The 25,962-nt window shown below is 40.1% G+C and overlaps 1 protein-coding gene across 2 annotated transcripts in view; it reads left to right on the top strand.

Moving 5' to 3' along the window:
* Positions 1-610: 610 nt before the first annotated feature.
* Positions 611-25,962, top strand: part of arhgap5 (Rho GTPase activating protein 5) — a 55,948-nt gene continuing 30,596 nt past the window's right edge. The window contains exons 1-3 of one of the 2 annotated variants that reach the window (XM_063496664.1): positions 611-877; positions 5,696-9,639; positions 16,571-16,724. In XM_063496664.1, the coding sequence (XP_063352734.1) occupies positions 5,905-9,639; positions 16,571-16,724 (3,889 nt within the window). In that variant the 5' untranslated portion in view covers positions 611-877; positions 5,696-5,904. Of the gene's footprint in view, positions 910-5,695; positions 9,640-16,570; positions 16,725-25,962 lie in introns of both variants that reach the window. The other variant, XM_063496663.1, reaches the window with a different exon arrangement.

Here is a 25,962-nt window from a genome sequence, read left to right as displayed (position 1 = left end):
TGTGCATGTTTAACATTTTATTAAAGCTAAGTTTAGAAATTTAAAGATACTTTTTGTAATCACCCCCTATAGATTTGAACTAAAACATTTAGTTTTTTGGGGGAAGAATTTTACCAGTGGGTGTGTTAAAATATATTTTTGGTTGGTACTGCTATTCTTATTTCTTTTTAGCCTTGTCACCTTTTCCTCAAGGTTAGCCACCAATGTTAACACAAAGGCTTACTGACTAGCTTGGTTGACCCATCTCATGGGACAATTTGGTACTAATAATATTATTATGGTATTATAATCTCATTTGATAAAATCCTAAACATTTACATACATTAATTGTTAACACGAGGTAATGGTGGTTGTTTCTTAAAATTCTGTTCATAATAATATAAAACTGAATGAATTAGCTTTGAACACAAGAATTCCAGTTTCCAATGGGTACCTTTAACTTACTATGTGCTCTTTTGCATGCCAGTGAAATTGATTTTACACCTCATGTTACATATTATTAATGTGACATAAGAGGGAGAGAGAGAGTCAGGTGGATCAGTGGAGAGAGCAAGAGAGAGAATGGGAAAGGTAGAGCGACATAGTGTCAGCAGAGGGAGTGGAAGAGAGAGAGAAAGTCGCCATTACTGCCTGGCTGTGCTGCTGAGAGGGGAGGGAGCATACAGAGCCAGGTTTCGGCTTTCAACGCATACCACACTAACAGCACCAAAATACACTAAAATACGGGCTAACCGGGCTTGTAGGACTACAGTGGACTACACCTTCAACTAAAACTGACTTCGGATTTTGGGGAAGTCGCCAGTGACCACGGATTGTGGATTGTGAAAAGAGTTTTGATTGCCTTTTAATGTGGGAATGCTTTCTCCTCTTCTCCGTGGTATGTGGATCTGGGAGCGACCATGTTATTAGGTGGGTAGGGGAATGTATTTGGACTGGGATTGGTACTTCATTAGCTAAACTAGCACTCCTTTTTTGTGGGTGAAGGGTGCCCGCACCACTGCGCCATCCCGAGTCAAAAGAACCTGGGATGGGGACGTGAGTCGGGCTTGTTAAATCAGCCAAGGTTGTAATTTTAACAAGTCTTCCCAATGTGAGGCTGTTGCTAACATTAGCCACTAGCTAACTCATCCTCCTGGCATGCTAGGCTAACAGTGTTCGGCTAATGCTAGCTTGTAGGATTGGGAAAGGTGGGTTTTTCCTCTCCTGGAGGAGTATCAGGGCCAAGGCAGGCCGAGCCGGGTATCGCCTTTTCTCTCTAGGGTAGATTCATAACTGCCCTATCAGTTCCCGGGGCTCCCAGCATTAGCCTCGAAGGATTGACGCATTAACTTAATATAAAGGTCTGCTGGTTTTAATTCCAGCATAACTAATTCACGTTAACTCCTCTAACTCACTCTCACTCCTCTTTTCTAGACTACTTTGATGTTTTATGTGATACCCACCCGTTTTCAGTTGGCTTTATAACACTGTTACACATATGTTAAAGCAGAAAATTTGAAGTAATCACGGAGTAGGGAAAAAATCGCAGCTGTCGTTTGAGTTTATAGCCTTCACGCCCGCCTCGCATTAATAGGTCGTTTAATTGTTTTTGAGTGCTTTTGGAAGTTGCTGGATTTTCTGCGTTAATATCCTGCTAACATTAGCTCGAGGGGACGGAGGGCTGAGTGGAGGGTCACATCCAGGAGTGCCGCTGGGCAGATTATTGAATTTTCCCGACATTAACGAGGGTGTGTTTACACATACACACCCTTAACGTCTCAGCGGTGCTGAAGAGTTGTAACCACATATGTCATTAGGTGCTTTTTAACGCCTTTCCCCCCTTCGGTGCCTCACAATACGCAGGCAGGTCAGTGGGTTTGTCCTGCTGCAGCAGCTCTGCATGCCATTTGCATCGACTCAGGCTGCTGCTTCTCCCTTTGCCCCTTTCCCAAACTCTCATTAAAGGGGTAGTCCGGCTTTTATCCAAGACCCCATCATAATGCTTCCTCCCTTTTTTGCAGACCTCGCTGCAAAAAAACTGCCCTAATGCTGAGTTACAGAGATTTTTTTTTATTTTTAAAAGCATCAGTTATTAGTGGGACCCATTTGTGTTGAAAATGGCAATTAGGTTCTTTGTTGTTTCCACTTAGAATGTGCTATTGTGTCTTTTCAGTGTCCATAAAACCATAAGGGTTCACTAAATGATGTGATGGGGCTCTTATGTCCATCATTGTCATCAGTGTCAGTGTGTTTCAGGCTTTTCTCTTCAGCTTTTTCTCCTAAATAGCCTTTTTGGAGAAAAGCTAACGATCCGGTTATTAACAGTGGTCTGAAAAGTCGAATAAATCCTAGTCTTTCCTTAGAAGATATCAAAATAATATATGTATTGTGTCATAGTGTGAAACCTGTAGGGATTTGGTAGAAAGAATGGTAAAGTGGAGTTCCCATCTTTATCATTTTAACATTTCTTTTTCTGTTAGAATTGATATTCATGGATAGGCAAGTCTGGAAGGGTTTGCAGTTTTGTCTGCATTGCTCCCAGGAAAAAATGGATATTGGTATTGGCATTATGCTAATATACTGGCAAATATTCATAGCTAGCATTGGCTTCTACAGACTGCATAAAGGCACTGGCACTGACAAGCCCTGCGAGCGATGACGGGGGTGATTGTGTCAGTTGGCCTATAGACTGTTGTTCTTACATCATTCATACCCCCAGGGAGGGGGAAGTCAGATGAGTGACGCCCAGTTTCAGGTCTATACCTGACTTTGGTTGAGGGTGACACAGTTTTTAAAAAATGAGCGTCTTACAAGGAAGGCACTTTACGGGAAACACCACTACAAACTCTGACACTTGGAGTCAAATTTTTAGATTTTGATCAGTGTCACAGTGACGAGTTTCCTTTTGATACTGATTATTTCTGGATGTGGTAGATCTTTTGTAGCATTCTGTGGTGGACGTTATGTGCCTAATAAATTGGTGCTTTATATCAACTGTAGTTCTTCTGATGATGGCAGATGATGAATGGTTTTAAAAAGTTGAAATTCAGAAATTCTGGGAGTTAGGCTGTAGCAGTAAACTAGTGTGGAGGACAAGATTCAATACTTGGGGGAGTCAGTTCCTCCTCTAACAGAGAGCTCACGCTACCTTTTAGGAAGTGGTTTCTGTTTTGCTTCTGAGTTCTGATTCTTCACTTCTTGTGGGAGGAGAGCTGTCTGTACCCAGGTCAGTAGAAACCAGTTGTGCCTCATTTTAAATGATTGGCACACCCTTCTCTGGTAGAGCACCACAGACTTAGGATGAAATAATAATACAAAATAAATAAATAAAGCAATAAAAAGTTTATTTCTACTGACAAATTCCAGCCAGTGTAGCTTTAAAAGGTTTATCATCATTGGCAGTGTGTTCCGCTGTGTTTCAGGGCTTAACAGCATTTAGTCATCTCTAAAACCAGCTTGCCAAGTGATACCTTAATCCCCCCCCTGCAGCCTCACAGTGAATGGACTAATCATGATGCACAAGGCTACTTTTAGCTATTAGTGCAGCATAAATGCAGTTTAGGCTCTAGTGTTGGCTGTTTGCAATAATAAAACCATCACCCGCCCCTTCTGGTTGTCTTCAATGTGAAGCTAATTGCCCATCACTGCCACTGTTTCTCATGTGTGGCACTTATTCATTCATATTGACCTTGTGGATTGACAACTTTGATATCATCTGAAATTAATGCAAAGCAGATGCTGGAATTTGGGTGACAGATCTCAAACACTGAGGTTTGGATAGATATCGTGCCAGGAATGTAGCATTGCAGTGATTAATTTTCAAAACCACGCGAGTAGATTTTTTGCAGTTTGTAACTGATTGTTTAAGTTAGTAACCAGGTGAAGATTCCATATGTATTCCTGAGTGGAGTGTCATCAGTCAGTAGAGGGCCTTAGTTTGATGTTTATTGTCATTTCTATATTTAGGCTTGTTTTGGCTGCCGGCTGAAATAGGGAGACAAACTGGATATAGTCTATGATCAGTCAGTTAATGTGGCACTAAAAGCAGGATCAGCAATAAGTCAGTTAGAAAGACAGGAAAAAAATACATAGAATAATTATAATTTCTGCCTTCAAAATATCTCTAAGCTCGTATATACTTCTATCTGACTGCTACTACAGTCAGGTGTGGCACAGTAGCATGTTGTAGCATATAGTACATAGGTTTGTAAACCTGACAGACTAGCTGGGTGGTTTTGAGATATATAGATCATGCAGTTTAAAGCACATTTTCCGTCATTAAGCCAGTTTCGTCCAGTTTATGCTTAAGTTTGGTTTGTAAGTTAGGTTTGGTTTGTAGTCTATCCAAAAAGGATTCTTGGAAGGTGAGCCTTTTAAAATCTTTTTTGTCATTTGACATGTGCCAGTTTACAGCCATGTCCCCTCCTTATTTTTAAATCAAGTCCTTCTTTATGTCTTTGTTTGTGCTGAGCCCTGTGTACACTCCCATCCCACAGGTGACATCATCACCTTGGTCTCTGTGAAGAGTCAGGGGAAACCTCGTCATTTCATGTCAGCAAACCAGATTTCTGCTCTGGTGCAGTTTCTCAGGCTCAGCATGCCGTCGTTCTGCATGTAGAAATTCCAGCACACGCAGGCAGATTCACTGACTGATTGCAACTGTTCTGTAAAAACAACAGTGACTCTAATTGTCTCTGCAGCTATCACTTATCAGCCTCGAGTTAGGTCATGGAAGGTTTCAGCTGTATTTGACCGTGTTAATTTAGATAATATTTACAGAAAGATTGCCCAGTCAATCACATGTAGGCATTTTCTGTTTATTCAATCAGGAATTGCTGATTATCCTGATTGTCGACAGTGAAATGTTTAGTTTCACTTGCTTGTTAATGCTGCTAGTCAAATAGTCAACAGTTATAATCAGGATTAATAGTCAGAACCAGAATATCAGGCAAAATCTATTATGACAACACCAAGCAAAGTAATCAGGATTATACATTTACTCTTAATTATGCAAGGCTGGTTTGTGCTGGTAATGGTAACAAATCTGAGAACTGATTTATTTTCTGTTTCTTTCTCAGAGTAAAGTAAATCATTTCTAGGTCAGTGGCTATCAAAGGGCTGGAGTTGCATGCCATTTTTATTCTGCCTCGACACAAATTGGTTGAAAGCACTTATTTTTCTCAGCAACGGGAAGAGTGACATTGCTGAGCCCTCCGTGACTGTACTACTCTCCCTCTCTTATATAAATGTTGCTGTCACACTTTGGTTGTTGTCTTCCTAGAATGCCATTTTGATATTGCAGTTTTGATAACAAAGTTTTCCCTTTTTCACTTTCAAAATTGTTGTAGGCCTTTGCATCACATTTTTACATTATAAACCTATTGTAGTAGGGTTTTTAAACCAGTGTAGTTTATTATTTACACATAAAAGGGCTGACTAAAACCTCATCAAACCCACGAGTGAGCTTTTTTTCCCTATTCAAATATGATAAAGTGTATTTTACCTAATTTTTTGTTAACACAATCTAATTTTAGATGAACATGTATGATTTTCTTTTATTGCTTCACAATTTACATGTCCATGTGTGTTCCAGAGCATGATGTAGACAAAAAGAAGCTGATTATATTTTTTATAGTAAGTAAAACAGAAGACTGAAAATGTGGATTTGTTTGATTTGCTTGCATCTTTTCCTAATTTTGAATTCCATATCTTGCAGGCAGGTGATAAAAGGAGCCGTGGGCTGCTCTATCCCAGCTTGAATAAGATCCAGGATAGAAACAGAGATATATACGGAGAAGAGCATTCACTGGAACCAGGGAAAATGAAAATGAATGCATCTCTGTATCACTGACAAGCAGACCTGGGATGATATCATGACCTTTTCTTCCTGAGAGTAACTAGTTTAGCAATGAGTGGGGGGATATAATGGCCAAGAACAAGGATGCACGCCCCCCAACATTCGCCGTCAGCGTGGTTGGCCTCTCGGGGACGGAGAAAGAGAAGGGAAATTGTGGCGTGGGGAAGTCCTGCCTATGCAACCGATATGTGCGTCCAGATGCAGACAACTACTACTCGGAGCACACCTCAGTGCTCAGCACGATAGACTTTGGTGGTCGTGTAGTTAACAACGACCACTTCTTGTACTGGGGAGAGGTGTCGCATCGAGGGGATGAGGGATTGGACTATAAAATCCAAATCATTGAACAAACGGAGTTCATCGATGACCAGACGTTTCTTCCGCATCGGAGTACGAACTTGCAGCCATACACAAAGCGGGCAGCAGCAACCAAGCTCCAGTCAGCAGAGAAGCTTATGTACATCTGCACAGACCAGCTGGGCTTGGAGCAGGACTTTGATCAGAAGCAAATGCCTGATGGGAAGCTAAACATCGATGCCTTTGTGTTGTGCATTGATGTTAGTAAGGGTTGCAACAGGAAGTTTGATGACCAAATGAAATTTGTCAATAGCCTTTACTCTCAAATTGTCAAGTCAAAGAAGCCTATTGTTGTTGCTGCCACGAAATGTGATGAGTGTGTAGATCAGTACCTGAGGGACCTGCAGGGCTTTGTTGCCAGTAAGAAGAACCTGATGCTAATTGAAACGTCAGCACGCTCCAATGTCAACATAGAGCTTTGCTTCAACGCCCTAATCCAGCAGCTGGATAAAACAAGAGGGAAGCCAAAAACTGTGCCATACCTGGAGGCCTATAAAATCCAACGTCAGCTTGTTGCCTCAGCAACAGATAGATTTGAGAAATTGATGGTACACTCAGTGAGGGATTATCACATCACTTGGAAAACTGTGATGAATAATCTAAAGGGGCAGTCTGACTATCATGAGTTCATTACCTTGGAGGGCACCAAGAAGGCCCGCAACATGTTCACAAAGCACATTGCACAACTGAAACAGGAGCACATTAAGAGGAGAAGGGAGGAGTACCTGACGACGCTACCGAAAACCCTTAACAACATCCTCAATAACCTGGACGAGATTGAACACCTTTCATGGCCCGAGGCACAGAGTGTGATCCGGAACAGGTCTGATTTCCAGTACTGGTTTGTGATACTGGAAAATACACCATGGGACGAGACGGACCACATTGATAACAGTGACCGTAGGATACCCTTTGACCTTCTTGATACACCGGACGGTGAGAGAATTTACCATAATCACGTCCAGCACCTTCTGTCTGAGAAGAGGAGGGGGGAAATGAAAGAGAGGTTCAAGAAGACATTGGAGAGGGTTCATTTTATCACTCCAGGGCAGCCTTGGGAGGAAGTCATGTGCTTTGTCATGGAGGATGAGGCCTACAAGTACATCACGGAATCAGATAGGAGGGATGTTTACTGTAGGCACCAGCAGGAAATAGTTGAAAGGGCTAAAGAGGATTTTCAGGAAATGCTTTTCGAGCACGCCGAGTTATTCTATGACTTGGACCTGAATGCAACCCCCAGCTGTGACAAGATGAGTGAAATTCACAGTGTGCTGAATGAGGAGCCCAGATACAGAGCACTGCAGAAACTTGCCCCAGATAGAGAGTCGCTCCTCCTCAAACACATTGGGTTTGTTTATCATCCCACTAAGGAGACATGCCTAAGCGGGCAGAACTGTGTGGATCTGAAAGTGGAGCAAGTTTTAGCAAACAGGCTGGTACAGCTCGACCACGGACGCTCTAATCTTTACTATAACAGTGCCAACATCGATAAAATAAACCTCTGCCTCCTGGGAAAGGAGGGTCTCTCACAGGACCTAGCCAATGAGATCCGAGCTCAGTCTACAGACGATGAGTACACTCTAGATGGTAAAATCTATGAACTGGAGCTTCTTCCTGTGGACGTCAACTCCACTTTGCTCTTCAGCCACACATGGGTCACCACTTTTAAGCCACACGGCTGCTTTTGTGTGTTCAACTCAATAGAGTCACTTAACTCTATTGGCGATTGCATAGGCAGGATAAGGGCGGAGATAGCACAGAGTCGACGAGATAGATTTGCTCAGCCACTCCCTTTTATTCTCATCCTGGCAAATCAGAGAGACAGTGTTTGTAAAAACATACCTATCTTGAGGCACCAGGGTCAGCAGCTGGCAAACAAATTGCAGTGCACCTTTGTCGACATCCCCTCTGGAGCCTTTCCTCGCAAATTCACTGAGTTCCAAATTAAGCAGGGTCTCAGAGCAGTGCTGGAGGGGCTAAAGCATAGCTTTGAGGTCTTGGCCCCACTGCCATGTATCAAAGACATGTCAGAGATGGACCTTAGAATAGTCATGTGCGCCATGTGCTGGGATCCCTTCAGCGTTGACCTCATCCTCTCGCCCTTTCTAGACTCACATTGCTGTAGCGCTGGACAGCCTGGTCAGAGCAACACACTGATACTGGATAAGATCATAGGGGACAGCAGGAGGAGGATCCAGGTCACAGTCCTCTCCTACCACTCTGCCATTGGTGTTCGTAAAGATGAACTAGTGCATGGCTACATTTTGGTCTACTCTGCCAAACGCAAAGCTTCCATGGCGACCCTGCGAGCCTTCCTGGCAGAAGTCCAGGATGTAATCCCCGTGCAGATGGTGGCAATCACAGACAGCCAGGCGGATTTCTTTGAGAATGATGCCATCAAGGAGTTGATGACCGAGGGGGAGCACATTGCCACAGAGATTGCTGCCAAGTTTACGGCCCTCTACTCGCTGTCCCAGTATCATCGGCAGACTGAGGTTTTCACCCCTTTTTTCAATGAAGTGCTAGAGAAGAAGCCTAACATTGAGAGCTGCTTCCTGTTTGACAGTTCGTCACGTGAGTGCACCACAGGAGCCAGTGAAGATGTCTTCCCCACCTCTCCCCATAGCCACTCCCCAGCTTACAACACTTACTACCCAGAGTCCGACGATGATAATGAGGCCCCCCCACCTTATAGTCCAATAGGCGATGATGTTCAGCTTCTCCCCACACCCAGTGAGCGGGCTAAATACAGGATCGACCTCGAGGGCAATGAGTACCCAGTCCATAGCACACCTGTCGGAGACCATGAACGCAACCACAAAGTGCCTCCACCCGTCCGGCCCAAACCAGTGCTCCCCAGGCCTAATGTTAAAAAGCTGGACCCCAACCTGCTCAAAACCATTGAGGCTGGTATGCGAAGTAATCGAAGAATGCCACGTGCCCCAGTGATGCACACTGAAGATGTGGAGCCATCAGACAACTATGCAGACCCTGTGGACACCCTGCTCAGACCCAGGGGCTTCCACAATGACGACATATATGCTGTGCCTGAAGATGCACACAACCGCCTGATCAAAATAAAGAACTCTTTTGGTGGGTTACACATTCTCCACGGAGGAGGAGAGGAAGAGAATGGGTTTGATCGGAAATCCCAGGCTGCAAGGCGGCCATCAAAATATAAAGATCGCTCAAAAATCCTTTTCAGCAAGACGAAAGCCTACCAAAGACGATTCCACTCGGACAGTGATGGAGAGGAGACTGGCCCGGCCACTCAGAAAAAGAAAAACAGAAGAGCCCATCGGGGCAGCGAGGAGGACCCGCTGCTCTCTCCCGTCGACCCTTGGAAGGGTGGGATTGATAATCCTGCAATCACCTCCGACCCAGAGCAGGAGGACAAGAAGCTGAAAAAGAAGAAGACACCCAAGACGCCAAAAGAATCCAAGAAGGTGAGACTTGTCTGTCATGATAGATTGACTTTTGAAGAATAACATTTATTTTGTTTCTTTTTTTAGGAAATAAGATGCTTTGAAAATGCTTTACAGAACAGAGAGGTCAAACAAAAGATTTTTTTTTTGTCTAAGAATGAGTGAAATAGCACTTTATTGCACTGAATATGGGAGAGAGCGAGAGACTGATAGAGTGCATGGGTAAATGAGCACAGAAAAGACTGCATATAGTAGGGGGTGAGCAGATGTGTGTGGGTGTGAGCGAATTTTGTTGGCCTGAGACTCATCTGGAGAACAAACTAATTTGATAATTTATTGATTGGCCCCATTGCTAAAGTAGTTTATGATCCTCCACACCTTGCAGGCCCCAGACAAGCAATAAAGGTGCTTGATAAAAGACACACTGTTAAAGACAGTTGGTGTATGTATAATTTCAGAGCAAAGACTGTGTCTTTGACAGGTCTTTAAAGGCTCGCCTGAAGCTTCTGACGACATCCAGACATGGTGTGTTCCCTAGAACCAAGAAGAAAATGCTTTGTGCACATTATTACTGTTAGAGCAACATTTTATTGTGGTGAAAAGCTGAAAAATTAAAAATCACGCATGCACAAATCAAACAGCCGTGTTTAAAATGAAGCTAAAGGCATGCATTAGTATGCAATGCATGCTCACGCCCACACATGAACATACTTCAGTATATAAATTCCTAGTTAATTACTTACAGGTATAGCGCTATTTGTGATATATTACAGATGGGAAATGGAGGTACTGTTAATGTCATTTTCTGTTCCAAAGTAAATTTTAGGTGATCAGAGTGGATACTTAATAAATATTCTGCAGACATGTTTGAGAACTGTTAAAACAAACATTGTCATTTAAAAAAATTCTTAAGCAGGGACATCTGCTTTTGATTGAAGATGTTTGTAGTCTTGAAAAGAAGGCAACTGGACTTGTTTAGGGTTTTTTTGGAAGATGTTTCGCCTCTCTTCCCAAGGGACTTCTTCATTTTTAGAACATCTAATGGAGAGTTCCAATAAACCCCTAGTGGGGGCTGTCCTCCACAAGTTAAACAGCATAGTGTATGTGGTGCAGTGCAGTGAGGAGTGCTCACACTGAAAAAAAAAGTTCTTTCAATTTACTTGATTTTATTGTGTACATCGGTCCCACATAATATGAATAAGTATGACTGACTTAATTTTCCACTTTCCCTCAAGTAATTAATGCTTGTCAAATCAAAGTATTTTATTTACATCAGATTACTTTAAAAAATCATGTTTGATGTACTAATATTAATCTGTTACCATAATATCAATGTATTGCATAATGTCAATACATTTTAATGTTTAACATCAACTTATTTTTGATTGCCAGTGGTACGCAATGATATTGTGTAATGTAAACACATTGCAATTATGTCCCTGCAACACAAATTATGGCTTTAAATCCTACTTGATTTTTTCAGTTGAAATATTAAGTGATCATTATTGACAAAAAAGGCAAAGACTGTGAGTGCTACTGAACAATTCACCTTTATTAAACTGTAACAGCAGTGAAAGCAGCAAGCTTCCATGAACAAGTCCAAAATCACATCCATATAAACTTGTTAACACATTTTTAAAGATAGCCTGCAGAAATAACTAAAAGAAAAATTTAAAACATTTGCAAATATTTCACAAAAAACTGACCTTAGTAGCAAATAAAAGTGCTTATAGATGATCCTGTCATCTCTTACATATAATATTTGTATTAATTACACAATTGAAAATTTAAACTAAATTAAGACTACCTGAAAAAAAGCAACACGCTTTTATGAATAAACAGATTTACACAAATATAACTTGTGTATTATTTGCCAACAGTTTCAGCTTCTGTACAAATATTTACCTGTACAAGATTTCAACTAAGTTGAGCCTTAAATGACATTGTTACATAACTAATACCAAACACCTATATGAATTTAAATCTTCCTTTTAAACATGTAAGCAGGACATTAAGGTTGACTCAGAACATGTTGCTAAAAATCGTCAGTAAAAATTTCTTACAACATGATACCAAAAGGAAAAATCATCCTGCATTGCAGTCACATGAGGGGAAAGCAATAAAAACATAAGCAGTATAAGATTACTGAACACAAAATGAAAAACTGCAAAGAATTGCAGAAGTGCTGTCTTTGACTTCTCAATGAAACAGATGGTTTTTGAAAGCAAGAACTTTAGAGAGTTTAGCTCCATCCAGTTCCATGAAAACCTTCTGGAAAACGTCAAAGTTGTAGCAGAGGTCAGCAGGGTAGGCAAGGTTTAATGCATACATGAGTCCAAATAGCGTTATCACAGCAAATCCTTCATTATCCAAATTCTTCGCCACCCTGATGCCTGCAAGGACAACTCTTGTTCATCTGCTGAAGCTTGCTCTTTAAGAAGATAAATTCGAACAGTGGTGTTTTCAACAGTCTCATTGATGGCACGTTCTTCCATGCCCTGTAAAAAAGAAGCCATGTTAGTCATTTCATGCCAAGTAAGTAATATGACACACTGTGGAAAGTAAAAAAAAAAAGACAAAAAAAGACAAGTACATACCACATACTCCCGGATAATCATGCCAGGGTCTTCACCCATGTAGATACACACTCCCTTGACACACTCAGCATCATCATCTTCACACTGAAATGAAATGTATGTAATTAGCATCTTCATTCATCCCTTGTCTTTCATTTAAGTTTTAATAGTGTACTTTACATGAATGTTTTTAAAGTAAAGGCACACAAATTAATAATAGGTTTACTGGCAATTAATAAGTTGACAAATTGAAGGTTAAAAAAACAAGCAGATGTAAAAATACAAAATGAGAGAATTTATCATGGGAAAACATTTGAAATTATAAAATTCCACATTCCACAATTATAAAGTTTCATCCAAAGAGGATCATGTTAAGTGAGTGTTGAGGCTTTATCGCTTACATTATCCATTTGTGCCACAATTCTTTTCAGTATTAGTCCAAGCTCTCCTCTTCTGTTGACCAACTTCACCAGGTTGTCCAAGTGGAGATCCAGCTGAGCCAGGAACTTTGTTTTAGGGGGGATGGTGGCAATTCTCTTAAACTCAGCGTTGATCTGAAAACATGAGCACAGAGGAATGAGCTTCAAAGGTTTAATACCTGGAAGAAGGCTGCAATCACTCATGCTGAAGAAATGGGCTGTCAAATAACAACTGTGAGAGAGGCAAACCTTACCTCATGGAAGTCAAATAGAGCAGGCCATCTTGCCATGAAAGCCTCCACCATTGGTGCATCACGAACAACTTCATGTCTTCTGTATGAAAAAGTCTTTTCCATCTTGAGTTTCACCAACTCTGTTACTCTTTTTTTATGTCCATGTGGTGGGCTTTGACATGTCAGTAGCTTTAAGAGTCCCTTTGTCTGCTACTTCTGAAACCGAGGTAAGGTTAAGAAACTCATTCCCAAACAAGGAATCCATAAACTGAAGTCTGAAACTGCCCTGAAGACCACACTGTCTCTTGACTTCAACGATGAGATCCTCAGTTGATTCAGGCGCTCCATTAGAGAGTGAGCCTTCGACAGGTTCCGTCAGCCAAAACAGTCTTTAGGACCACAGGACTCTGTAGGCAAAAAAGAATTACATATCAGACATTCAGAAAGAATCGTTTCAGTTTAGTTTTCATACAGCTATCCATACCCAATAGTCAAAGTTATAAATTTCAGACATAAAAAAAGAAGAATTTATCTAATGAAATACATGCGACTGAACCTATTACACTTATCTGAACACCTTTTATTTCTATATGCCTTTTTAAAGTCACAATGTGGACTGATCCAGTCTTATAGTCAACCAATGGATAAGTATCAAGGAGTTCACAGAGTGAAACGAGAGTGAATATTCTTGTGGATACTGGGCTGAGCTCAAAAGCTCTGTCGTGCTCTCTGTACCAGCCACCAAGCTCTCTGACAATGTAGAATATGCTGTGGTACAATGCAGATATGGTTTTTCAGTATTCTGGCAATCCACCTGCTGCCCTTTGGGCCAGTACCATTCCCTTTCTGTAAGTTATGACCTTTGATGTCACACACTGTGCAAGGTTGGCCTCTAGAATGTCAGGGAATATGTACCTAATGACTTACGATATCTCCTCTTTAAGCAAATCCACTAGAAAGGCCGATACAGCTGAGACCTCTAATTCAAACTTGCCAAGAGATGGGGAGTTTAGATGGTAAGCTATCATCATCTGATATTTTGACTTCTGTAATCATAAAGGTAAAAATTCCACCATCACAAAAAACATTAATTTTAATTGAAAAAAGGTATTCCAGTCCAGAAGAGCATTAATGGTTTCTTTAAAGTACCAATCTTTCTCTCATTTATACATAATGTTTTGGGAAGCAGCTCACATATGTTCTACACAAAGTAGAAAAAAAGGGGGAACAAAGGGTCCTAATTTTTGTTAGGACAATATTGGAAAATTCACAATACATCACTTAATAAGACATACTCTGTTGAACAAACTTATCTCCTTGTAGATATCTGCTGTATTATTTGGGCTTGACCAATAGAATAGTCAAGTAAGTGACACTTCACCTAAAACAATGACTAAATGGAAAAATGATTTGGCATTTATGGGCACAGGTTCTTAAACCCACGTCTAAGGTGGCAGGATACTTATTATAACTCGAGTGCATGTCAGCAGCAAGAATTAAGGTACGGCACTGTGGCGCTCCCAGCTTCTTAAACTCTGACGGTTACAGCCAGACTAATTAGCCACTGTAGCCATAACTAGCACGAGTAACACAAACACTATTGCGCTCTCTCAGTGACGTTTTAACTTGCTAAGCCATCAAAAACGCCAGTGCTCTCTGTCACATACATAAATTCCATATCTGACTGACAACAGGTGCTTTCTCCCGACTATGTGCAATTTGTTACTATTTTTCAGCTTTAGCCACAAAGCTAATACCAACTTTAGCTAGCACTGTAAAAACAACATGTAGATGCATTACAGATTACTTTTCCTATAGCATGCACTACAACAATTCTGTGAAAACGTACCCAACTAAAACAAATGTATTTAAATTACTTACCTTCTCAGTATGCCTGACTCAGTGCCAAAGGTTGCATGTGGCTAAACAGTCTTCCAGAATCTGGCGGTCAATTGCGCTCTGCTTAAATTATGTTGTTGTCTTATTGGATAAGACTCTAGGTCTTATTATCCAATCATATTTAGTTGTTGTCTTTGAATATATTGCATCATTTCCGGTTGTGGTCAAACATGATTACAATGGTTTTAGTATTCTAATTTAGTCACTTTAAATCAATACAAGAAAAATAAGTAGTCTCAGTATTGTTTATAATCAAGTAAATGGTACTTTATTCAATCATGTAAATAAGAGAAACATGAAAGGCTTGTGTAGCATTAACTAAATTCATTTGTGCAAATTCAAAAGCCAGCCAATTCCCATTTTTTCAGTGCAGACAACTACATATGAGAGACCAAACAGCCACTCCACAAACGCATAGCACATCATAGGAGAGCCTCCTCAACAGAACAGCTGTACACGTGTGCTTAAAGGAGAAAGAACACACTTTTGTGTTCACTTTTTGAACAGAGAAAACAGATGGTTTGAAAGAGGAGCAAAGGTGGAAATCTACACCTACTTTTAGCGACCGTCACTGAACAGAGGTGGTGGCTTGCGACAGTAGCTATCAATCATCTACAGTGCAGTCCTGTGATGCCTTCCCCTGTGTTGCAACCCCCATTCACACCTTGCCTCAGGTGACCTCAATGACTCACTTGATGGTGCGGTAGGGCAATGTCTCACAGTGGTTTCACCTGTTGGCTGATAACTTGAATGACCCACACTTTTTTATTACACCCTGGAAACAAAAACGTCTTGAAACATCTTTAAAAAAACCTAAAGAAGTTGAGGGTTTTTTTTCAAGCTCTCAAGACTATTTGCACAGACAAAACACATAAAAATGCTTCAGAGCAAGTCAGCAACCATGGAAGCACAGATCAGATAATAAAGTGCAAATCAGTAGAGGAAGAGCCACCGGCGCTACATGGGCATCATAAAAGGGAATTGTTGGAATATTCAAACCATCTTAAATAATCAGAGAGGAGGGCGAAAGCCAGACCAGGAAGTACAAAACGGAAAGTGTTTAGTCACCGTTCTGGCCAATTAGAGTGAATCTCGAACTGCTGTAGGCATGACAACACTTTGAAGAGCAGAAGAGTGTGGGAAATCAAAGTTAACGTTGCACCTTGTTACACATCCCAGCTTCAGTCTGAATAACTTGTTTTGTCTGTTGTTTTTATCTTTGGTGTTCTTGTCTTCCTCTACATGCTTTCTCCCACTTGAATGCCCTTCATCCCACTAATTTTCTTTCTGATCTATTCCCCGATTACCCTCCTCCTCCTCCACCTTTTCTCCTGTGATAATGTTCTGCCTCCTCTTCACCCTCTCTCCTCCTCCATCTTTGTTGTCCCTGGTGTCTATTTCTCAATTGCCCCTTCATTCCTTTACTGTTTTTTTTTATGTCATTTTCCCGGTTTTGTTCCTACTGTTTATCCATTTTTACTCATATATATATATATATATATATATGTATATATATATACATGTGTGTTTCCATTTTGTTTTTCTAACCCTTGTCTTCAATCTCTTTTTTAAACCTTTTGTTCACTTCTCCATGTTTTCATTTTCCTCTCTGCTTCCTCTTTTCCTTCCTCTTTTCTTCTGTTGAATTCCTCCTCTTTTCTCAACTTGCTCTTATTTATTATCCTCTCCTCTCCCCCATCATTCCTTCCTCACCCAATACTGTTTTTTCTATTTATTTATTTTATTTTGCATTCAATTATCTTCATACACCCTGTGATCTTTGCCATCTCATCTCTGTTTTTCATTCTTTTATTTGCTATCTTAGCCGAAATCATCCAAGCCCCCCAAACCGCTGTACCCACCCACTCGAAGAACTTGGGAGAGCAACTACTTTGGCGTTCCCTTGCAGAACCTAGTAACCCCGGATCGCCCCATCCCACTTTTCATCGAGAAATGTGTCGACTACATAGAGCGCACAGGTGAGTCATGCGTTTTCTCTATTTTTTCTTCCCTTATCCTCGCCTATAATTCCCTCTGTTCTTTCATTTTCTACCTCTTTTATGTCATTTTGCAATCATTTTTTTATTTTTTATTTTTGGGGTGTTTTAGAACTCTTGCAAGGCATGTATGTGTTTTTCAGGCACTGATTTCAAATGAGTAATTGAGCAGGATGAAGGATGGAGAGAATAGGGGGAGGTGCAGTGATATATGGTGGGAGGTCAGCCAGCCTGCTAGTCAATACAAGTTAACTTAAATTGAATATGCTTTATTGGCGTGGCATTTGATTTCTTGCCAAAGCGCTGCTGGAATGATTACAAATAAGACGGTGAAAGATTACCGAGATCAAAAAAATGATTAAGGAATGGCAGTGGAGAAATGTTCACCAGTACGTGCAATCCATTAATCAGCCTTGCTTAAGAAAGGAGAAAAGAAAATGAGATGTTACCGGTAAGAACATGCACGGATAATTGCAGATGTGAAAAATGTTTGATTGCACAGTGACTGGTAGAGTGTGTTTGGGTTATTAAATTTTGTTGTGTCTCAAGTAATTGGTGTAACAAAAACAAGGTTAAGTATTTGCCGCTGCTGTAATATGAAGATGTGCTGCTTTTCATTATATTTACATATCTTCGTTGAGATTAAGTTCGTTGATTAATAGGGAAATGGTTATACTCGTTCATCACTACTTAAAATGGTCATTAGGTTCAACTATAAATAGAAATACTGACTCATTGCAGTCAGTCAGCCTCATGGTCAAAGGTTCATTTTGTTCATTTTGAATCAGTGGAAAAGAACTTTTACAAGCCAACTGCTCTCAAAAGCCCCCTTAAAACCTGTCAACTATCCAATCCCAAAAGTCCGTGGTTACATCTGAAGCAGCAGCTGCTAGTGGTGGGCTGATTGATGCAAATATCAATAGTATCGATACCGAGGCTGATATTGTATTGGATCAGTACTAGCAGGATAAAATCGATACTTCACGGTAATGTTGGGCAACGATAAGAAAATGAAATATTGCGATAGAATCTGGGTAAAACGTGCATGCGCAGTACCTTTGTTTTCATACGCACATAGCAAAAAAAAGCATGGCAGCGGTGGAGAATAAGAAGGGCAAAAGCGGATCATTGAATGAAACGGATGAACCAGAATTGGTTTGTAAAAATGCTGCAACTTCAGTGGTGTGGAACTGTTTAGCTTTCGTCCGTCAGATATACACAACAAAGCACTATTTTTGGTAGAGCATGCTAGCGGTCCGCTGTTATTACTGTTTTTTGGAAAATACGGCACACTTAAAATCAATCCTTTGATTTTTCTGAAAAATCGACAGTGCTCCTTATAATCCCGTGTGCCTTATGTATGAATTCTGGTTGTGTTTACTGACCTCGAAACGATTTTATGTGGTACACGGTGCTCGAAAATCTGTCAAATATTTTAGTACGACTTTGCTAAGCTACGTAGCCGCACCGCTTGATGGATTGTCGGAGCATTATGGCTATCATACACAGGAGCCTCGCGGAGTAATACGTACTGTGTTTCAAAATAATATTACCGTATTGTGTGTGTGTATAACCTCTTTTTAAGTTTTGTGGATATTATACATGGTTATGCTGAGGATATGTCGGCCAGTTTCCACTGGAAATGCCTTTTGGTTAAACAGTCAGCAAGGAATTTGCATTTGCACTGTTAAATTTTTCTATAACTTTAATGCACATAAAAAAACAGCTGCTTGTTTAAGTGAAAATACATTGATTTTTTTTTTTTGCACTAATAAAGTTGTGGAGTTGTAAAGTATTTTGTCTAGTGTCAATTATATCGTCAGTTATATCGTTATCGCAAATTTTCAAATGTATATCGTGATAAATATTTTTGGTCATATTGCCCTGCTCTACTTTGTTTCTATCCTCTAAATTCAGTATGTAGCTCACTGAATTGTGTTAAATTAATCATTTTTGGGGGAAAAATAAACCTCAAAACGTGTTTTATAAAGAATGTGTAAACATCCTTGTATTTAATGTCACATGTATCTTATTTATAACCTATAGCACATTTAAACAACAGGAGTTTCCCCAAAGTGCTTTGGAGACAGACACATTTCCATTTCAACTCTCCAGAAACCAAGTTTCAAAATACACGAACAACTGAAAGGTGTGTTTTGTTGTATTAATTAATTATTTTGGATAGAAAAGGTTACAGTGACTTAGTGGTCATTAAAATGTGTTCAGAATTTACAAACTTGTAATTATTTATTTCATAAGTCATAACACATGGCTCTCCCCTATATAAGCTGCCTTAATAGGTTAAACGTATTGGTGTCTGTATCAGCAATACTGGCCATGTATCTACTTGGTATTGGTTCGATAATAATATTTGAAGTATCGCGCAGCACTAGCAGCCACTCTTGTAGGAATCAGCCTGTCGAAATGAAAGTGTAAAATAAGAAAGGCGACCTGTCTGGACATGTGTAGGTTCAGCTGGTGACACCAGCCCCAGTGCATGCTGTGTATGCGCCTGGCTTCCTTCCCAGCTGTCGTGAAGAAAGCCTCTCCCATAGTTTGGGGAGATTCCTCTGTGAAGTCATGGACACATATTTATACAGTCCTTTAAACTCTGACCATTTTAAAGGTTTGTGTGCGCAGATTGATTACAGCCTGTTTGTCCATATTTAGCCTCACAAGGAGTAAGATTTTTCCTTTGCTTTTAAAGCCCCCTTGCAGTTAGCCCAAGTGTGAGTCTTTTCCTTCTGACCACTGAAATGAATATTTCAAACAAGTTTCATATTTTATAGGTTTGTTGCATTATGTATTTACACATGGGCTAGTACTTTTCCATGTTTAGTGCTTTGAATGAACTCTAAGAAGTGAAAGAGTCTCTTGCTGAATGACCTCAAAAAAACTTTCCCCCAAGTAAAAGTCTCTAAATTACTGGGATGTCTTCCCCGGAAATGTTTCATCCTGTTTGTTAACCTCAAGCATCCAGGGTCAGTTCTGTTATCAAACTTTGAAGTGTCCTTATCACTGTGTCAATGTGGAAACGCTCTAGATTTTGACATTAAAGCAGCTTCAGTACTTTAAACTGAGAGCACCTTCTTCTGCATTTTTCTCCATCTACAGTCATATGTGTAGCTAAGCTATAGTATGTACATTAAAAGGAGGTATTTCCCCGTGTTCCTAACAGTAATCATTGCGTGTGAAAAAGCCTTTGGTCCTATTTTGGAGGTAGTGTTTTTATCTGAGCTCTTTTAGGTTCTGCGGCTGTTAATTCCTGTCCTGAAAAATCCCTTCCGAATATGTTTTGATATTCAGCTGGATCTACATGAGCCTGCTGGTGGATGCCAACCAAATGCAGGATTAATCCCAGGGCTGCTTGTGTGTGCGTGTGAGTGTGTGTGCGTGCAGACTCCTGCCAGCTGACAGTGGTGTGTTGGAGATTTCATGGCCAGTGCTGTGAAACCCTCTAAGTCCAGACGGTCTGTTGGGTGGATTTAACAGCTTTTCCCATCCCTCCTTTTTCTGGAATATCGTTTCTTAGCACATACAGCCAGAACATCTTTGTGCCTTTCTTTGTTTCTTTGTTTCTGTTTTTTTAATGCCTCCTGCTGTATAAGATGTTTGGTATCTAGACAGTTTAAGAGCAATTTTGCAATTCGATGAGACCTTTCAGGTTGTCTCCTTGTTAGAGAGGAGTTTAGGGATTTAGTATGTAGCCTGTTTGCCTCATTAGATGCCTTGGGGTTAAAACGTACTGTATAACTGTTTAGTTTATAGTTGAGAGGGTGGAGTCGTTCGAGAATGACTGTGGGTGTTGGCGTAATAGTACAGAGTTAAAAAGACCCTCCTTTATTGCAAAAATGGTTTCATACCCCCTTGTCAGCAATGATCCACCCTGTTAATGTCTGCTTAAGTAAGATTCTGAATATGTGCCAGCTCCAGAGCTGCTGCTCCATCCGACTCCTGACTCCTGAGCTGACAAGCTCCAAGTGGGAATCATTAAAACATCACTGTGATATTGTGTTATTGTTGGTTTTCCACCAGACACCAGCCACTTTTCACATTAATGGGGGTGAAAGTCTAAATGAAAGTCTAAAAGTACTCCTCCTGTTTATGGTGGTCCTGTTTTAGTAGTGTTTCATCTACTGGAAAGGAACTTTATTAGGATATTCAGAGTACAAACTAAAGCTATCATACTTGTTTACCTTATACAGTATATCCAGTATATCTAAATTGATGTGTGGTCAGCTTGGGCATCCTGTGTACATACTTTTTGATTAAGTATTTAGTTATTAGTTACTTTCTTTGTTTTTAAGTTCTGTCTAGCAAACATTTAAAAATGGTTAAATGGTTTTCAACTAATATAGATGTTCAACACTTTTTCCAGTGTATCTGGAAAAAGAAGTATCTAGTTGTAACTAGCAATTTAAAGGTCTCACTGGGCTCTTGGATCTCATGATGGTAGTTTTTTTTCCAGTTGTATTTCTAAATGACTAAATAATGAAGCGACAAACCACAAAGTAGCACTGGTAACTATTATATACATTCTCTGCCATTATGCTTTAGTTATCTGAGACTTGGTTTCACGGTCCAAAATTTAAAGATATTTACCACCTTAGGAGATGTCTGTCATTAAAAAAACAAAATAAAATTTACTTTTGCTCATATACAAATGAACTCATGGCCTCTCCAGAAAATTACTCAATCAATCAATCTAAACTCAACATGTTCATGGATAATAGTTACACACCAAGGACGGTCGCTTTCTGATTTTGCATTCTAGCAGGGAGGATGGAGCTGTACTCTCTTTGGGGGTGGGGGTGACTGCTGGATGGCTGAGTTTAACTACATGTAATAAGCTGCCAGACAAGAGGCACAGAGGCAGAGAGGTGATGATGGCTATTTGTGGTGCCTGTGGTTTCAGAACAGAACGTGTGAGTGGAAAAGCTGTGACTTTGTGTGTCTGTGAGAGACAAAAAAAAAAGTGTGTGTGTGTGAGACAGAGCGTGGCTGTAAATGTGACTGAAAGTGCAGAGATGTGATTCTGTGGGTGACATTTATTCAGTGGGTTTGTGTAATGTTAAGGCTGTATCGCGTGGTTCATACACGCACTCTATCCGACCTGCTAGATTTAATGCGGATCCTTTTCTGAAGTTTCATGGCGTCAGCTCTACATGCTTGTTTTGTAGAAATCATCTAATTAAGTGTGATGTGTCAAAAAGTTTTCTGTGGTAATGTGCAGTGCCAAAGAACTCTTAAAGGAACTCAGATAAAGTGCCTGCATTAAATAAGGATGATGTTTGCTCTGCACTTGCTGCCTCTGTTTCCTGCAAGGAGAGATCTGCTTGTTATCCCTTTTTTTGTGTGCTCCAGTCACCACATTCTAATAAGAATACAACTGAGAGGCATCACAAGGGCCCCAGGAACCCATAAAGGTTTTTAGATTCAGAAATAATGAACCAAAGGCTTCAAGGTTTCTGAAGCTTCCTGTATCAGTGTGCCATAACGCTCTTAAAGTGAGAATTTAAGAGAAAAACCCTGAGAAGTTTTTACTGGCGTCTCATCCATAATATGGGATTTTACACTATCCATTAAAAAGACAATTTTAAGAATCCTTTACATTTAATTAAAAAAGGCCTAAAAAAGCATTGTCCTTGACTTAATAAGGAGATCTTAACCCATCTATGTGTCAACTATCAACAGATAGTTGACACAATTAGGTCCTGTTTCAGTGACAAATCCTTTTGTTGCTTGTTACTATCCTATGGTTTTCAAGACTTGAGTTTTTTTTACATGATTTTTCTTTAGCTCATTAACTTCAGGGACGCATGTACTGATGTTCTTCTGTGTGAGGTATGTAATTAAAAAAAACAGCATAGAAAGATCTGAAGACAGAATTTATTACAAACATATCAGAACTGGTATATTTTCCTTTGTCTAATAAGAGCTTTATAGTGGGACAGTTTGCTCCAGATAGGGATTTTCATTGGTTTATTACAGGATTTGAAACTGTCACCACATGATGTCGCACAGCTGTGATGACAGAGAGTCTAATCTGTCATCATCCTTAAGGTATAAATCTGCAGTGTTACAATTTTGTTTATATTGAGACAGTTATGTTAAATGGAAATGTCTAAAGCCCGTTAAAACATCTTTATAATAGATGTATGGGCTGCTCAACGCCCACCTTTGTCAGCTCTTTGTTTTGTTTGCCATTAGCTGACAACAAGGCCGCATTAGAACGGCAAATAATTAGACGCAAATAGATGAAAAGTGTTAGTTTCCCACTTATAGCTTCACCGTTAAGTCAACTGGAAACACTTTGCTGAGATTTTTCTTTTTCAGTGTTTAAATTAGGATTTACAAACCTATTCCCAATCCTTCATTTTGCAGTTTACCAGCTGTCAGATTTGCCTTCTGAGACCATTCTGGACTCTTCGACTGTTCATCATGCGCATATTTTTTTTGCAAGGCCAATGATCCCAAATATTGTGTTGGTGAAAATGAAGGAATATTTGTATATGAGAATTTAACTGAAGGCGAGTTTGTCTGTTTCCCAAAGTGTAAATGTGCTTCTGCCTGGCCGTTCTCTTTTGTGTGCAAGTGTGTGTAGCCTTTGCAGTGCACAAAAAGGTCCTGACCGTACATGTCTCCAAAATGCAGCAGTCAAGGGATCAGGCTTTCAGTTGGCTGCAGTCAGTACAGAGTTTCGCTTATATCTGTAGTCTGTACCCTTTTCAGCATTAAAGCTCTCACTGTTATCCAGAATGACATACAGTGAGTGTGCAGCCCCCTGAGAAGTTCATGTCCCGCTAGCATTCAGTAGGGAGGAGGCGAAGGGTCAGAGCTGCAGCGACCTGATAATACACCTGAGAGAAAAGTGCTGTGGAAAAGAAATGAAAGCTAAAACGTTTTAAAGAAGAATGCACAAAATGGGGCTTTTAAAGGAAGGTGAGAATGAATAGTAAGAGGAGAGAGCGTGAGCTACTTCTTAAAAAGTTTACACCCACGCACTCGACAACCCTTCACTGTGGAAGAAGTGAACTCACAGATATTCAGACAGCAGTAGTAGCTTTTGAAAAATGACTGCTTCAGCAACACATGCGGTGCGTCGGGTATCATTCAGCAGAGTCTCAGGCGGCCGAGCGTCTCAGCAGCTTACAGAAGACAGATCTGTTCAAAGAGAGTCACTCGGTCCAGAGGACTAGAGGATGACACGAGCACCGGATCTGAGTTTGTCGTCATTCCAGTTAAATTGCAGACTTTTTAGTGGCATTAAAATGAAGCCATTTTCAAACTTTAAAACAGCTCAATTAAAAGCTACTGCTACCATTTTAACCTCTCTTTTAATAAGCCACCCTGAAACCATTTTACCAATATATACCACAGCGGTCAATAATTAACTCTGAGTACTCGCTGATGCTGGGCGCTGATGCAAATTCTTCATATTTTACATGGCGACCATGTTGTTTTTTAGTGGACCAGTAAATGTGTAAGCCATACTTTTTTTCATCTAATAAACAACATCTCATCATTTGGAAAGTTGTTGTTTATCTACAACGTTTAGAAATCTGTTAAAAGGGTTGGGGAAGGAGATTAAATGAAACACCAGCTTGCATATTTTCTTCTTCCAAAATGCTCTTTGTTCACCTAAAACGCTGACATCTTGGTATATTAAGATGGCAAAAACACACATGCTCCAGGCTCCAGTGTGCACCAGTTCAAGATGCATGAAATGCATGCAATGAAATGGCAGTCAAATGAAATGATCAGGCTTTGTGTGTAGCCCTGAGCTGTTCCTGAAACTTTATATATTTTTTTGGGCTTGAAGCCAAAGCGTAAAAGGCACAATGAGGTCAATTTTTGTCAGGTCTGCTTACATAAAAACCCCCAAAACATCAGTTTGGCCTCGGAGAATAAAACCGTTTGACGAACTGGGTCTTGCAGAAGAAGTCTTTGAGAGATGACAAGCACAAAGTGAGGACACACAGCTCTTTGCCGCTGAACTCGATTAGATAAGTTTTATTAAATGTTTCCTGCTCCCCAGAGACATGAAATGGTATTTGGCATGAGGGCTGGAGGAAGGAGAGAGAGAGGGAGGCAGAGCAATGATTAAATGGCTTTTTGATGCTGATGCATTTTGAAGTCCCATTGGTTGTTATTTTCCCCAGCACTTAGTATAATGTGAGGAGGGGAAGGATGGAGGAGGGGGCGATGGTTTCTCAGCGCTTCAAAAGAGCCATCGACATGTGACATTTTTAAGAAGTCACATTTTTAAGAATGTGACTTCTTAAAAATGTCACATTTTCTTGCATTTTTTTTGTTTTAGCTTTTCAAAATATATTTTGTTGAATTTTGATGTCATTTATTAAATCAGTCATTCAAATAAACTATTTCTCAATGAGGAACAATCTTAATTAAGAATATGACATTTATCAACAGCAGAATGAATGGGCTAAATTTGCTCTAATAAAAATATGACAGATTTTTGCCAATTTGACTGACTATTATAAAAAATAGGTTTAGAGATCGTTTGCAGCCATTAACTGCTTAAAAAATGTAACAACACATTGAGTATAATTATACAGCCAGAGCAATTTTGTTTCAACAAAAGAAATCCACAATACTTCCACTATAGCACATTTTTCACTTGCAAAGTTTATTTTAATCTAACTTTACAACCTTTAATGGTCAGTTAATGACCGCAGACGTCAGCGTGAGCTTCGGTGCCTCATTTCTCGTTCCAGACATTGTTTTGCACAAGCACGTGTTCCTCAGTTCATTGCAACAATGCCAGTTTTTGCGAATAGTCAGCTGGAGCAACTCTGGAAGTGGCAGGAAACCCCAGTACACTGGTTCTTAACTTCTACTTTGAGCTCTGCTGGAGAATTATTCAGCAAGCATGTCAACCAGGCTTCACACAAAGCTGATTATTGGCTATTTTCTGCCTTGCTTTGAAGTCAGGTCTCCATTCCTGACTTTGCAGCGGAATGAAGGGATTTTCATTGGAGTGAAATAGATTTTATAAAAATAATTCATAGATTTTTGAGTACCTCCTTTGAGTATGTGCTTGAAAAATATAGTCATTCAAAAGAGCCAGGGGTTGCAGAAAGAGAGTTCAGAATGATATAAGAGGCTAAAAAACACAGCTGACAGGAGATGAAAAATAATTCTAATATAGCGTGTTCTTCTACCCTTTCCTGCCAATCATTCTCTCCACTTCTGTTTA

Source organism: Pelmatolapia mariae, linkage group LG16_19 (assembly GCF_036321145.2).
Source record: "Pelmatolapia mariae isolate MD_Pm_ZW linkage group LG16_19, Pm_UMD_F_2, whole genome shotgun sequence".
Classification (NCBI taxonomy): domain Eukaryota; kingdom Metazoa; phylum Chordata; class Actinopteri; order Cichliformes; family Cichlidae; genus Pelmatolapia; species Pelmatolapia mariae.
Note: the sequence above shows the minus strand (reverse complement) of the source record. Positions and strands in the feature narration are given on the sequence as shown.